General features: G+C 47.0%; 1 protein-coding gene across 1 annotated transcript in view; it reads left to right on the top strand.

Moving 5' to 3' along the window:
• Positions 1 to 15,324, top strand: part of B4GALT1 (beta-1,4-galactosyltransferase 1) — a 53,552-nt gene that overhangs the window by 31,721 nt on the left and 6,507 nt on the right. The window contains exon 3 of the mRNA XM_059141084.1: positions 13,514 to 13,701. Within this exon, the coding sequence (XP_058997067.1) occupies positions 13,514 to 13,701 (188 nt within the window). The remainder of the gene's footprint in view (positions 1 to 13,513; positions 13,702 to 15,324) is intronic.

Genomic DNA, 15,324 nt, shown 5'->3' on the forward strand with positions numbered 1-15,324 from the left:
GGCTGGGTCTGAGAAAAGAGAGCTGCTCACTGCATGTCTGATTTGTGTGTGTTGAGCTTAGCCATGCTTAGGAAACTAATGTGGAAGACATGTTAGCCTTTATCAGCATGACCTGGAGCATCAGATTGATCTAGAATGTAGTTTTTAAAAAATAACTTTGCTGATTTCCAGTTTGTTTGAGAAGCACTATTATTTTTCTAGAAGTGTAACTTTTCTAGAAGTGTTTTGAGTTTATTATAAATACCTAAATTCATGATTTTATAACTTACTAGGTGGAATAACACATTTACCCTGTCTGTATACTAAAGTTCATTGAAATTCATCTGAAGAGGACCGTATACCCATTCTGAAAGACTCACTGTCCATTTCAAGATAAATCCTGGAGCTGCTTGAGGTAGTAAAAGTGTTGGTAGTTGACAGCTTCCGTCAAAGTAGAGGGCTTTTGTTTGCCTTCCTGGGACGAGAGGGAAGTTGGAAATAGTGTGTCCATCGACCATTTCTCAGCACTGCCATGACATTGTGCTGCAGAGAGATTCTAGAGAAGTAAGGCCCCACTCAGTTCTATCTGTCTAGAAGCTTCCTTCCCCACAGTGGCAAGTGGGACCCTTCTAGGGAATAATTTGTTAACAGCCCCAAACAGTATGTGATTGGATGGTGGCTGCCAAAAGCTTTGGAAACTCAGAGGAAGGCAAGAGCAGTAAGTGACCTGGAAGAACCAGGGTATCGGACTACATTCTAAGGCTTGGAGGGACACCTGGGCATCTCAGCGGGAGCCAGTGAATAGGGGCTTTAATGCAGAAAGAAGTTATGCATATTCCCAGAGATACTGTTGACCACAGGGATAGGAAAGCAGCAGAGATGATAGGGCCAGGTGTAGGAGCTGAGTCTGTCAGGTACGGAAGAGCAGAACAGCCCTGCTAAAAGGGAACTGAAGTTCAAAGTGGGGGAGTAGGTGGCAGGAAAACCCCTCAAGGCTCTTTAAGTCCCCTGACTAAATGGGCCATAGACCAAGGCCCTCAGAAAATCTGCAGGCAAGACAGCCAGACAGTTATGGATCATCTTAGAAGAATACTTGAGAATGTGAGAGAGAATAGGTAAATGCCCTATAAAATCCAAGCCACTTCAATCCAACCAGTATTTGTTCAAGAAAACCCCTGTCATCAAGGAACATTTATCTGATGCCAATGAACACATGTTGATCGTGGCAGGATTCAGAAACATTATTAAAGCAATGGCAGTGAGTGCCTAGAAGAGGAAACCCTCATTGCCAGGAGCCAGTAGGGATCACCAAAAATAATCCATGCCAGCTGCATTGCCTTCCTCTCTTCGACAGTTACTATACCGGGAGATGAGTGACAAACTATAGACAACAGTGTTTTCAGGGCTTACTACACAAAGCATCTGATGGCCTCACCCAGTCTGCCTGCACATAAGATAGGCAACTGTGGGCTAGATAGCATATAAATTAGATTAAAATATATACTTGAGTAAGGAGGGTAACAGAAATCGTGGTGATGCTTCCAGTCAAGGAGGACTGGAGGGAAGGATGCTAAGGTAGAGATAGGTTGTATTTTAGGAGAATGGGAGATTTCCCCATTTAATTATAAAGTCAAAACAAATATTGGACCAGTGAAATTTAGCCATGTTTCTAAATTCCTGTGACAGAATTTGTATAGATGTTTCCCAGGTTTTACACAACAGGTTTCTGAAAATGTTATACCAGCTAAAGGCTCCTGCCTGCCCCAGTCCAAGCTGGCAGAACAACCAAGCAAGCCAGCTTGGCCGGTGGCACCGCTGTGCTGGCTCACACTGGCCACGGTGTTAAGACGGGGCTTCTTCCAAGGTTCGCTTTCCGCAATGGAACTCATGTGCATTTGAGAAATGCTAGATGGAACACCGGGAAGCAGGCCTCCTTCCTGCAGAACCTTTAGTGTGCTGGTGTATGTTACAGCCTCCAAAGCTACTCAGCAACCCGGTGTTTTCTGAGCTTGGCTGGCTGGAGATCTGTTTTCCAAGAACCGTCTCAAGCAATGAGTTCTTTGAATTACACTTTGGGGAAAGCAGGCCTAAACCAATACCTCCCTCCTTCCCCCCAACCCTATCCCCCGCACCCCGCCCACCTCTTTACTTCCCTAGGAACTGAGACCACCACCCCCCAGTCTCTTCCCACTTGCAGTTTAATGCTGGAAATATTTTATTTTTAGCTTTCCAAACATATTTACATCTTCTTTCCCTTCTAGTCTTTTCAGTATCATTATCTCACCACCCCCTCCCATGTCTTTTTTGCTTCTCCATCTTTTCCTTCTTTTCTACAGGTTAACTTTCCACCTTAGGAAAATCTTCTCCTCCTTCTCTCTCTCTCCCCCAGCTAATCTTATTTATTCTGCTCCAACTCTACCCTGATGATTTCTTTGGGAAAGTATGATCTGACTTCAAGATAACTGAATCATGAAGAAACTTGAAGTTCGCTCTGCCTTTCCGGTAAAGAAAATCATCTGTATGATATCCGTAAAGTGCATGTAATAAAGTGGTGAGAGGAAACCTAATCCTTGAAAAGATGCCGAAGAAGCAGCGTTGGGAGCACGCCCCACCTACAAATTAGGAATTTCCTCTGTTCTCTTTTGCTGTTCTATAAAGAAGAGGGAGAAAGGGAATTGGTAGCATTTGGCTTTGACCTGTAAATAGGCGTTCAAGCCTCCGGTCATCTCCCTGCCTCAGACACCCTGCCTGTCCCGTTTAAGATGAGAGAGAAAGAATGCTTGAAGTAGGAGGGGCCTCTGAGAGATCCATCCCAAAGGTTCTCAAACAGGTTTTGGAGAATAGAACCTCCTGCCCCATGGAAATGCTATGCAGTCCCCCCAGCAACAGCAGATCACCGTGGCGGCCATTCTACGTGAACTGGAGACAGTGTTCCCATCCTGAACCCCACACCTCCCCCTTTCCCCTTCAGGCTTTGCTGGGATCTGCCTGGTCCCCCAAGGCCAGGTAGTATGAAAACATCTAATCTCTTGTACCCTGAGGAAACGAGGCTCAGAGAGGGGAAAGGAGCAGTAGGAGGTCACATACATGACGAGAAGGCTGCAGCTTCAGCCCAGTCCCTGTCACCTAGTGCCCTCTCACTGCACCTCACTCACTCTGTCCATTGGGTCATCTGGTCCCAAGAAGGGCTGGGGGTGAGCTTCAGGCTTGGATTGCCTGGGTTCCAGCTCTGCCACTTCCCCACGCTGTAACCATAGGCTCAAATTCTTCAGACCTCTGTTTCCTCGTCGGCAGGACGGCGAGGTTTTGGTATTGGCACGTGGGGCCTGTAAAACACCTGGTACAGGGCAAACCCTCAGTCAACACCAACTGTTATTGCTATGATTTGCGTTCCTTCTCCCCTCTTACCCCTCCTTTCTTCCTGTTTCCTTGCCCAGCGCTCTAGTGATGAACTCTTTACTGCGCTCCCTGCCTCCTGCTTCAGCTCTACTGAGTACCAGCCTCAAGACTCTCCCTCTCATTTGTATGGGCTCCAAGGGGTCAGAGGATAGTGGGTAGTCACAGGAAACAGAATCTCAAGGGTCTTAGGGACCATGTCAAACCTAGCAGCTTCTTCTGAGTAGGGTTGCCAAGTAGGTTTGTGTTTCAAGGTCCGCACACAGAGGTGAGGTTCCATGGGCTTCTGTGGCCCCTATCGGTGTCCATGTTAACCACTCCCTTTTGGTTTAGGCCCCTCCACATACCATAACAATTTGCATCTCACAGTAAGTGGGGTGGAGGGGAGCAGGGAAGCCTTTACCAGCTGAAATTGCTGTCCATCCTCTGGTCTCCACCTCTCCTCCTGCCCTGACCTCCCAGTGTTTGAGCCTCCCGTTAGGGTTCTGGTCTGTCTGCCCTCTTGAAGCTAAGGGTGCTGCTTGGTGGCACCGAGGTCCTGCCTGCAGTCCGACCCCAGGGCTTTGGTGCAGAGGTGGACGCCAAGATGTCATAGCAGATGGAGGAGGGGTGCTGTAACTCCTCATCCTTTAAATGAGGAAAGGAAACTATAAAACCACCTACAGTGACAGAAAGGCAGGTTACCACCTGGTAGTAAAAGCCATATATATGAAATAGAGGATGTTTGTGAAGTTAACCAGCATAAAGATTACCAAACAGGTGAAGAATGGAGGCCCAGCTGGCCAGGTAGGTTTGTCATAACTGTGCAGCCCTTTGTCCTGAGTCAGGGGCCAGGACTGGTATGTCCAATTCTGTGTATCCTCTGGTGCTTCTGATCTTACTCAGCTGTCTAAGATCTTTCTAGTTCTGACCATGTTACCCTTTAAGCCCTTCCCTGGGTCCCCACTGCCTACAGCCAAGGGTCCAAAGTGCCAAACTTGGCATCTGAGACCATCTAAGTCCCCCCATGACCTATCTCTAGCTACTTCCTCCTCAGCCCTCCTTTAGACACACTTGACACCACAGACTCTGGACTCCCTGTCTTCACTGTGTTCCCCTCCTTGTGCCTTTGCTTATGCGGCCCCCTCTGCTCTGTGTGCCTGTCCTTCCTCTTTCTAGCCACTATTTAACCCCCACCCCCACCTTAGTTAGCTCTGTGAGGCCTTGGAGTGGAGCCAGCTTCTCCTCCCCACTGTTCCCTGGCCACTCAGTGCTTTCTGGTGAGGGGTGAGGAGGGATTCTATGTGTGTGCATGCTCTCCCTGGCCTGCAGCCTCTAGACCCCAGGACCACTGGGTCTGATTTCCCTCTGCCTCCCTGACCCCATAGCTCCACGCACAGTCCAGTGCTCAGTTAGGGTTTGGAGCTAGTAGCTGCTCCCAGGGACTCCTTCCCATTTACTGAACACCCATCCTCAGGACCCCTTGCTCCTGGCTCTCTGGTGAGGCCTGTTCCTCTTGGAAGTGAAACCTCCTTTCCCAGTCAGAGCAGGTCATGAGCCTTGGGAACCAACCTGCACAGCCCTTCCCAAGGCCTCCGTCCAAGGCTTCTTCCTTGCTGACCCAGAGCAGGCTGCCTGGGACATTGCCTCAGGGTAACCTTGCTTTTCAGGAAAAATGCAGAGAACTTACTTTAGCCCTGTGGTTGTTGATGGTCGTAGACTTTTATGGTCCATTGGACTGAACCTCTTTCATGGTCTCCCTTTGAATTTTGACCCTACCAGTCCCCCAGTAAGGCAGAGGGGTACTCATTGTTTCCGCTGAGAGAAAGCTTACGAAGGTAAGCAGCTTGCTTGGGGACCCATGAAGCTTGCTCGGGGACCCATGATGGCTGGGTGGCGGAGCTGGGCTTTGTACAGCGATGACCTGAGGCCTAAGGAATGCCTTGCTTTGCCACGTTCAGTCCTGAACACAGACATTCCCCTCACTGGGAAACAGCTTCATATCCATCTGGCAACACCATCTTGAGTCCCAGTGGGTTGTGAGAGGTGAGTAGCAGCTTTGGAGTAACAGCCTCAAGCCCCAGTGGGAGGCTTGCCCAGCTGTCATGCCTGATAGGTAAATCTTGGTCTGAAAGCCTCAGGGTGCAGCAGAGGGGGCCCTGCCTGAGGGTTCTTAGGCTTTGGAATTTTTTTTAACCTCTTCCTTTTTGTCTGTGCACTGTTGTGAGGTAGTTCCAGGCTGCTTGTCTGGAACCAAGTATGGCCGGCTTTGGAGACAGCCTGTTATACCCTCTATGAGTGAGAGTAATGAGTGAGAGGAACCACACCTCAGCAACTTACCTCTGTCACTGGGCCAACTAGCTGGTTCCTACATGAGGCCAAGATGAGTTAGACTGAATCAGACTCATGGGTCCCTCCCATAGTGGAGAAGGACAACAGCCCAGGCCTATGGCCCCCACTGGTTTGGTTTCTGTGTTGATCTTGTCTCTTCACCATCCCCTCCCCGCCACCCATCCATGCCTTCCATTTTTCTCCTGAAGCTGTCAGCACCCAGATTGATGTGCGCAGGAATGGGGCTCGGGAGTGGTAGGGCCAGTCCTATCCTGCAGCACCCGCTTCCTTGAGCACTGGGACCTTCTGGATCCTGGGGGCCCAGGAGCATTATGGGAAGACTGGGAATGTCTATGTCCCACCAGAGCTTGTGTGCTGTCCCAGGGACTGGTCATTTCCTTTGCTGTGTGTTTTCCTCTCTCCCCATCTATGGCTTGGTCCATTCTCCTGGGAGTGTGGCAGAGCACTTACAGGTACTTACAGACTCGTGAATTGCCTCCCTGGACATTGTTCTGGGAAACGCCATTTTCCCTGTGCCCCTGTGATGTCATGACGGGGAGTGACAGCTTCTTTGGAATTTGCCTTTGCCCTAGAACAAGAGGGGTCAGAATGCCACCCCTATTCTTTCTTCATAGCTTTGACATTGCCTTTCTTCCTTACCTCTCTCCCTTGCATCCATCCTGTCTCTTCTTTTTTTTTTTTTTTTTTTTTTTTTCCTAGTGGGGCCCTTTTGCTTTTACTTGTTAATCCTGTTTGTAGCAAAGCAAGCTGAAGGAGGAGCTCCTCTCTGTGATCTGCTTCTTACTCTCCACCTACCTCCTCTTCTGTGCCCTCCACCTCCTAGAGAGAGAGAGAGAAAGAGAAAGAGAGAGAGGAGTGCCGGCCTAACTCCTGCTGTGACTGCTGCCGCCGCCGCCACCACTGCTGCCACCCTGGTAATGTCCACATGCCCCAAATCAAACCCGAGCCCGGGCCCTGGGGTCTCCAGGCAAGGTCATAGTCTCTGTGGGCTCGCTCGGAAATGCTGAGGTCGCTGGAAGCCAGCCTGTTGTGCAGAGGTCTGAGATGCTTTGCCTTAAAATTAAGCCACAATTGAGCTCATACTGTTTGTGTATATCCTTTGTGTCCTGCATTTTTCTTCAATTCTGTGTCATCAGCATCTTCCCATGTTCTCTCATAGCCTCATATTCTCCACTGTCTGCACTCTCCTAGCCGGTGAGCATGCGGCTCTACCGTAAGGAGCTTAGCTGTTCCTCTGCTACAAGGCATTTAGATAATTCCCACTTTCTCCCTGGTGTCGGTTCCGTGCCTGCTTGCCTCCGCATTTAGAATCTTTTCTCCAGGCTAGATATTCTGACACAGAATTACGGGTTCAGAAGCACTTTAAATAGGTTTATAGTCCTTCATATAAATAGTCAAGTTCCTTTAAGCCCTTTATTTTCTAAAATGTTTTCCTGAAGAAAGATCTCAGGGTCTCAGATCCAGGGAAGGAGGAGGACATCCTACTACGGCTTCTGTGGAGCTGGGGTTTAAAAACTCCATTCTCTGCTCTCTTGAGACGCAGAATCCCTGTTGGACTGTGCTATCTGCTCAGTTCTCTCTGAAGGCAACCTAGGGCTTCTGACCTGTGCTCTAGTCCAGTGGGGGCCATGAATGTGCTTATTCTTGCCCTGAAGGGCCCCATTTCCTTTACTCCCTGGATGAAGAGCTGAAGTCTCAGATCCAGGTCTTGTTGAGAGCCTTTACCCAGCTTGAGGCTACTGTATTATTATGGTTAAGAGCCGAGGCCCAACTGCTGTGAACTCATGGGTGAGTGGATATTAGCCTTCCACGAGCTCAGCATTTATATAATCCCAGCAATTCTCCAGGGATCCTCCTCCCAGCCAGCCTGTCTACTGACCCGGGTTCCACATGTAGGCCCATGGGTCAGTCCCACCACAGGACAGCCCAGCCAGAGCTTTCTCTGCTTTCCTTCCACCCACTCGTCCGAGGCCTTTTCTCTTAGTTTCTGATTGGGCACAGAAAGCATGCAAGGGGAGTTTCAGCAAACATTTCCACTGACTGTAGACCTGCCTCCAGATATGTGGGTTTGAGAGCCTGTGGGTTATTATGGGTGTTGAGAAGGCGTGTGTGTGTCTTTGTGATGGGCCAGGGCATGTGTATGGGAACAAAATTGTCTCTCCCATCACAGAGATTCTGATTCATTGAGTCTTGGCTTTGGCTTACTGTTTCCAACCTCATTGTTGCTGTGTCTTTTGGTGAAGGGGCCAGGTATGGTCAGACCCGAAGCTCTCTTGGTTGGGGCAAGTATCTACCGGTATATGCACATTGGCCTAAAATCCAGGGAGGGCAGGGTGGTTTAACCAATCCTTTAGAGTTTGTTAGAACTTGGTTGTGGGAGACCTTGGTCTTCTGCAGTTGATCATGTGTCTTATAATAAAGAGAAGGCCACTCTTGCTTTAGCCATAGTCAGGATTTGCCTGGGGATTAGACCAGACTCTGTGTACTCATTCTAAAGGCCTTGCTTGTGGGTGCAGTGCACATGCCCAGGGTGCAGGTGAGGCATGAAATGGGAATGGCTCTTGTGTTAGCCCTTGGAGGAAGGCGTTCTCTACCTGCCCGCCATGACTGCCTACTCTCTAGCGCATATGAATCATATTTATGTGATTCTAGCTGCCTAGCAGCAGCTTCCGAGCAGATCTCCCTGCCTGTAGTTGTGCGGTAAGGCAGAAGGTCCTGCTTGACATGTAAAAGCCTAATCTTCATTTAAAATCTTCAAGGGCTCCCATGGCCTAAATTAAAGACAAAGCCCGAGTACTTTAGCAGAGTTCCCAGCCCTCCCCTCCCCGGCGGGATTTGGTCCACATTCACCCTCATGTCTTATTCTGGCTTCCCCATTCTGTATTTCTTTTCGCTTCTTGAATAGTTCTTTTTTTTCCTCACAGCCTTTACAAATGCTGCTTTCTCTTCTAGGAACACTCTTCCCATGCCTTTCCAGTCCCCTAGGATTTGATCAGTGTCTTCATCTCCATATCACCCCATTACAATTGCCTGTTTAAGTCGGAACTACTCAGAATTGGGACTGTGTCTTTTCCTTTTCTTAGCCCTATAGCTAAGCCTGAAGCAGACACCCAATAAATGACAAGAGTGAATATATGAGATAAAGGGAGAAGTATGATCCTTGGTCCTCCTCTGTCTTTCTTTGGAGCTGGGTTTTTTCTTTTTTCTTAACTTTTTTTCCCTTTCTGCTAATCCCCTTATTGAAATATAATTATATACCATGAGATTCGCCTATTTAAAGTACATAATCCAGTGGTTTTTGGTATATTTGGGAGCTGTGCGCCCATCTCCATTATCAATTTTAGAATATTTTCATTGCACCAAAAATAAACCTGGCATTTCTTAGCTTCTACATCCCTTCATTTCACCCGGCCCTAGGCAACCACTAATCCACTTTCTGTCTCTACAGATTTGCCCATTCTGGGCATTTCATGTAAATGAAATCATGCTTTATGTAGTCCTTCGTGACTGGCTTCTTTAGCTTAACATGATGTGTTCAAAGTTTGGCCATGTGATAGCCTGTATCAGCATTCATTCTTTTTTATTGCTGAATAACATTGCATTATAGGGATATACCGCATTTTATTTATCCGTATATTAGTTGGCAGACATTTGGGTTGTTTCTACTTGTTATCTACTTTGAATAATGCTGTTATGAATGTTGTGGGCAAGTTTTTGTGTGGACATACGTTTTCATTTCTCTTAGGTAAATACCTAGGAGTGGAGTCACCGGATCATGTGGTAACTCTTTGTTTATCCACCTGAGGAGCTGTCAGACTTTTTTCTAAGATGGCTGCACGATTTCCCATTCCCACCAGCAGTGCATTGAGGGTTCCGTTTTCAAAGGGCATACCAGTTGCTCTCTCCTTAGTATAAATGAGGGCTCTAGAGAGAGGTTTTAACAGTCTTAGAGCAGGTTGCTTCTGATGCTTCTTAGGACATTTGTCCCTGCCATCCAGATCTGCCAGAAGGGCCCTGGGTTCATTTCATGAGGTGTCTGAAGGCAGTCTCTTCCTCCTCTCCTCTCCCTGAGGAGCTTGCCCTCTCCTGACTAGCATTGTTAGCTTTGCTTGACTGACTGTTAGTACCCATCTTTAGGGACAGGCTTGGTCCTAAAAGTATTACAGGTTTTTCTGTGAGCTTCAATCAGTGAGACAGCTTCTCTTTCCAGCTGTGGGAATGTCATACCATTTTTGTCCTTTCTTCTTTCTTCCTATCCTCTCCTTCTGTTATGAGGAGCCAGTTGCTCTTGAAAGAAGGAATATGTATAACTCCTATCTACCAAAGTAAGATGAAACCTGCACTAAAAAGCTTGGCTTTTCAGAGGGACCCCTGCTCTCAGGGCTCCAGTTCCTCTTCATGTGTGACTGGGTCCCAAGCATATCATACCTCTAAAGGTCGTGGACTTTCTCCTGCTATAGAAATTCTCATTTTGTGAGCCACAGGCTAACTTACTTGAGCCCTAATTCTTTTTAGAACCCCTACCTCTCCCCTTCCCCACCTGCCCCACCCAATCAGAGAAGCAGGATTTGGAAATGTTCTTGAAGCTGATTGGGAAAGGCACACACAAATGATGGAGAAGTCTCTGTGTTGGATTTCTGGAGGACAATTTGAAAGATCCATTCAAGATGGATGGGAAGACTTAACTCCTGTAATAATGATAGTAGCTGACATTTGTTGCCAGACAGTGTGCAAAGGCCTTTTCATGCATTGTTTCATCTAATAAAACCCACGTGTTGTCATCCAAATAACCAGATGAGGAAATGGAGACCTAGAGTTGTGGTTTGCCCAAAGTCACATAGCTAAGAAGCCAAGAAGCTGGCATTCCTGGGATAAAAACACATGTGTCAGGAAAAAAAAAAAAAAAAAGCCTGTGTCAGTTTCCACAGCTATGTATTTGGCTTGATTGGACAGTAGTGGTGCTTGATCAATATTTACCTGAGGGTAGGAAGCAGAAGACACATTGGATGCATGTGCCCATTGAGAAGACGCAGGAATGAGGGCTGGGTGTCTTTCCAACCGCCCCCACTGAGGAATGAACCCCTCCTATTAGTGGTGGGGGTTGGAAGGCTTGCCAGGGCCTGTCTTTCTTATCAAGAAGGTTACCCAAGGTGTTACACCATTTCATCCAGAGAAGCCAAGAGTTGACTTTCTATAATCCCAGAGGAGGAAGGGGAAGACACATACTTTGCTTAACAACCATTTTGCTGTTCTGATGTTCCTAAGGACTCTGGTAGGAAATTAAACCTGTAAGAATGTACCCCGCCTTTTCCCTCTCCCAGAATCACAGAGGTGAGGCTAGGTTGAGAGGAGTGATACACAGTTCAGGCTATTTTAGAAAACTGCCTGACTAATTTGAACTGTGGACCAGACACTGAAGTGCCTTACTGAGTTGAAGAAGCTGTTATGCTGCAAGTGGCGAAAAGGACAGATCTACTCCTTGGGTTTCTCCTCTAGGCTGCCAGTGTCTGGGGCATGATGCCAGGGGTGCCCATTCATGGTTCCAAATTGGCAGTTCTTGAGAGAGGAAAAATGCTTAGTATAGTCTCAGTCAGACATCTCCTTAGTTCAGATAGTCATGGCTAGCAGGCCAGGCCCTGTGGCTTGGGCATGTCCATCAAGAGCTCCCTGCCCCTGTTTTAGAGAATATACCAAGAAAAGGGAGCATTGGGTGGCCATCCTCCACAGTCTATGACCTGGGTGTGAAAAGGCTTTGTTGGGATACCCTTTCACTTGTTGGAAAAGTGGTTAGTGGGGCTGAAAACATTCATAGAAAGCTAAGTCTTAAGGTCTTCATGGGGCTAGAGGAACAAGATGGAAAGTACCAAGTGCAGATCTCTCTCTGCATTGCCAGAAGGTTCAAGGGTCTGAGAAGAAGGTAGTAAGTCTGGGTTGGGATAAAGGTTGTTAGAAGATTGTTGAGATGTTTAAAATCATGTAAAACACTTATCCTGTACCTCATACGTCATATCTCCCAGTGAACTTTAGCAGTGTGTTGTAATAATAGTAATTACAACAATTTCATAGTTTTCGTATCTGGTTTCTAGACTTTGAACGTCTTTTTACCTCAAGACTTACAGAGAATTATCTGAAGGCAGGATTCTAAATGACTCTTAACTGGTGGGTACAACTAAAGAACACAGTGTGTGCCATTGGGCTCAACCTTCTCCTTTCACCATGCATGATTAGAAAGCTTTGTCGTTGGCTGAAGAAAGGAGCTCTTGTATAAAATATTTCCTTAATTCATTCATCATTCTCTTGGCTGCTCTTTCTGACTTCCTGATACTTGTGTTTCTTAAGTGGTTGGTTTCTCTGAGTCACCCACCTGAGGCTGCACAGCTGTAGCACCATCCATTTGCTCTGTCCTCACACAGGCAGCCTTCTAGAGCACCAGTTTCCAAATCTTTTCTTGGGGGCCTGGAGAGAAGACACTGGGGAGCCCACCTTGGAAGTTGTATAACCACTGTAGACCCTTGTGAGATATACTTTCCCCCAAAGTTGAAGGCCCTGATCTTGTTGATTCCAAGAGGGATTGGGAGAGCGCGCTAAATGAGGATTTCAGTGCCAGGTCCAGCTCCAGCTGGGTCACTTTTGTACGTTAGTTTCTTCATGGTATGGTTGGGAGGATTCTGGCCGGGATGAGACTCCACATGTGGAAGGGCTTGTGGACTGCTAACTGTAAGGGTGACAGTGTCGATGCTGTTACTGTCCCTGCTAACCTGGGGCTGTGGTTCAGAGTGGAGACCCTTGGTGGTGACCCTGAGGGAGCCCTTGGTTGAAGCTTCCCAGAATTGTCATCTGTCGTTGTTTGTTGAAACCCATCCCTTGGTCTATGCATCCATCGATCCATCCATCTGTCTGTCCATCCATCCATTCATCCATCCATCCAACAGTTGTTTGTTGAGCTCTTATTGTATGCCAGGCAGTGTTCTAGGCATTGGGTGAAGAAAAAGTTAAAAATTCCAGTTTTCACTGAGTTTATATTCTAGTGGGGGAACTGAAAATAAGTAAATGAAATATGAAATACCTTTGTACCAACAGACTTGGTGCTTCGAGACCCAGTGGTTGGCATCCTGAAGCAGGTGTCTTCTTCTCTCTCATACACCCTGTTTCTGCCATAGCGTGTATCACACAGCTTCCCACCCTACGCTGTGAACACAACGAGAGCAGAGATTGACTTGGGTCCATGGTATTTCTCTGGTACCTAATTTTATGACAGACATATGTGAAGGCACACAATATGGTGACCAAACCATAATCAGCCATACCAAGAGGGAAGAAATAAAAAGTTTATAGGCACCAGTTTCCTGGCCATCTTTATGGGAATTAGTCTATATGAAGTGTGTTAAACACATGACACATATGTTTAAATGCTTTTTCACCTAACCGTACTATCTTGAAAATCATTTCCTTTTCTATCTTCCTTATTTTTTTAACAACTCTATTCCATTTTAAGGATGTTACATAATTTATTTAACCAGTTCCTTAGCAATGCTTACAACATTGTTTGCAATCTGTTGCTGTGATGAAAATCCCATGGTGAGCAAGTTATTCATTTTTGTGTATTTGCAAGTCCTTCGTGATAATTCAGTTCCTAGAAGAGGGATTGCTGATGCAGGGCATGCCCTTCGGTATTGATTTGTAAAGTGAGAGCAGAAAAAATGAGTGGACTAAGGATCACATGTAGTTGACAGGTCACCAGTCCGAGTGAGTATTCTATTCATTCGCCTTGCGGTATCTGATAGTACTCGTTCTGTTTCTGCCCCAGGCTGGAGAAACCATGTTCAACCGTGCTAAGCTCCTCAACATTGGCTTTCAAGAGGCCCTGAAGGATTATGACTACAACTGCTTTGTGTTTAGTGATGTGGACCTCATTCCAATGAACGACCGCAATGCCTACAGGTGTTTCCCACAGCCACGGCACATTTCTGTAGCCATGGATAAGTTTGGATTTAGGTAAGAGATATCCACCAGAAGCTACAGAAAACCTGACCACTAGGAAATGCAGCCCCTCCAGCCCAGGAGTATCCCTTTAGGTTCTGGAAGAGAATCCTTCCCCTGAGAACAGGGTGCTTTTTAAGCCAAAAGTCAGTTATGATTTAAGGAGGAAAGTAAAATCCAGAAACATTCATAACATTACATATCCAGGGTTTGTGTTTGGGATGGCTCTAGCCTGTAGGCTCCAAACAGATGCTATATTTCCTTGTTTTCTTCTATTCCCTTCCCCCACCCAGTTTGGGAAGCAAATTGGAATCGCCCCCCCCCCCCCCCGTCAATTCTTGAGTTTGGGTACCTTAGCAGGTATACCTTGGTACTTAAGAAAGAACATGACTCTGTTTCCCTGCAAAGTACAGACTTCTGTTTAGACATTGGGACCCAGACTTTTCCATCAAAATACCCCTAGTGAGGAGGCCAACTGATGCCTGTCCCCAAGGGTACTGGTATAATCCAAAGAGTATTGTCATAGGTGGAAATAGCCTTGTAGCCTTTTTATTTTTTAACCTTAAAAAAAATAAAGGCACTTTGTTCCATAATTACCCATGTTTATATTAACATAAAGTTGTTTTAAATCACCCGCTAGTTGAGCAGACTGACCTTCCCCGCCCTGCTCTAAGTCAGCTCAAATGTCCAAGAAGCCGTGTGCTGGGCAGCCCTGGCTTCGGCTGACTGCCCCAGTGTGGCAGGCCTGTGCGGACCTGCAGTCCCTTGGGTCAGATACAGATGCTATCTTTCAGACTCATTTTATTCCCCATGATTTTGTTCTGTCCTCCCTTGCTGGGGGAACAAGGGCTGGGAGATGCAAACAGGGACACTAAGGGGCACCTGGCTGGCTCGTTTGGTAGAGCATGTGGCTATCAGTGGCGGAGCCATGAGTTCAAGCCCTGCTTTGGCCGTGGAGCCCGCTTAATTAAAAAGGAAAGAAAAGAAAATAGGGATGCTGTAAGTCATTCCCCCAAATCAGCCCCTAAACTTGCTAACTTAGAGGAGAATTTGGCCTTAAACGTCACCCTGCACCCTCCTAACTTCCCTCCCTACCTTCCTGTTCATGTATTTTATTCTCTTTGAGATACATGAGCTCAAACCTCGCCCTCTCTTCATTCCCCCCTTGAAGCACGGTGGTGATGACCTCATTCTTTGCCACAGCACCATGCCTGTCTTACCCAGAACTAGTCAAGGCTTGGGGGACAGGCGGTTGGTCAGAGAAAACAGCATGGGTGGCGAAACCGAATCTTATCATCTCAGCATGTCCTTTCCTGGGAGTTCACCTAGAGTCCTTTCTGTATAAACACTGATTGTGAGAAATCTTATTGGCCTGGCCACCCGGTTCAAACCCTTCCTTGTAATCAGGCACAGACTGTAGTGTAAGGTATGCCCAAAGGTGGGTGACTGGGCACTTAAGGGACAAAACCTAGTTACAGATGGATTACCTTTGACTCATTAAAGCAGGCCCCAGGGATCTTCATGGATACTCCTAGTCAGATGTCCTGAATGTATTTGAAAATAATAATGGTACCTTTTTTTTTCTTATGTTCTGGATGGTTTGGCTGACTTCCCTCTTGAACTCTGAGTTAGAGTTTT

Source organism: Mustela lutreola, chromosome 12 (genome assembly GCF_030435805.1).
Source record: "Mustela lutreola isolate mMusLut2 chromosome 12, mMusLut2.pri, whole genome shotgun sequence".
Taxonomy (NCBI): Eukaryota; Metazoa; Chordata; class Mammalia; order Carnivora; family Mustelidae; genus Mustela; species Mustela lutreola.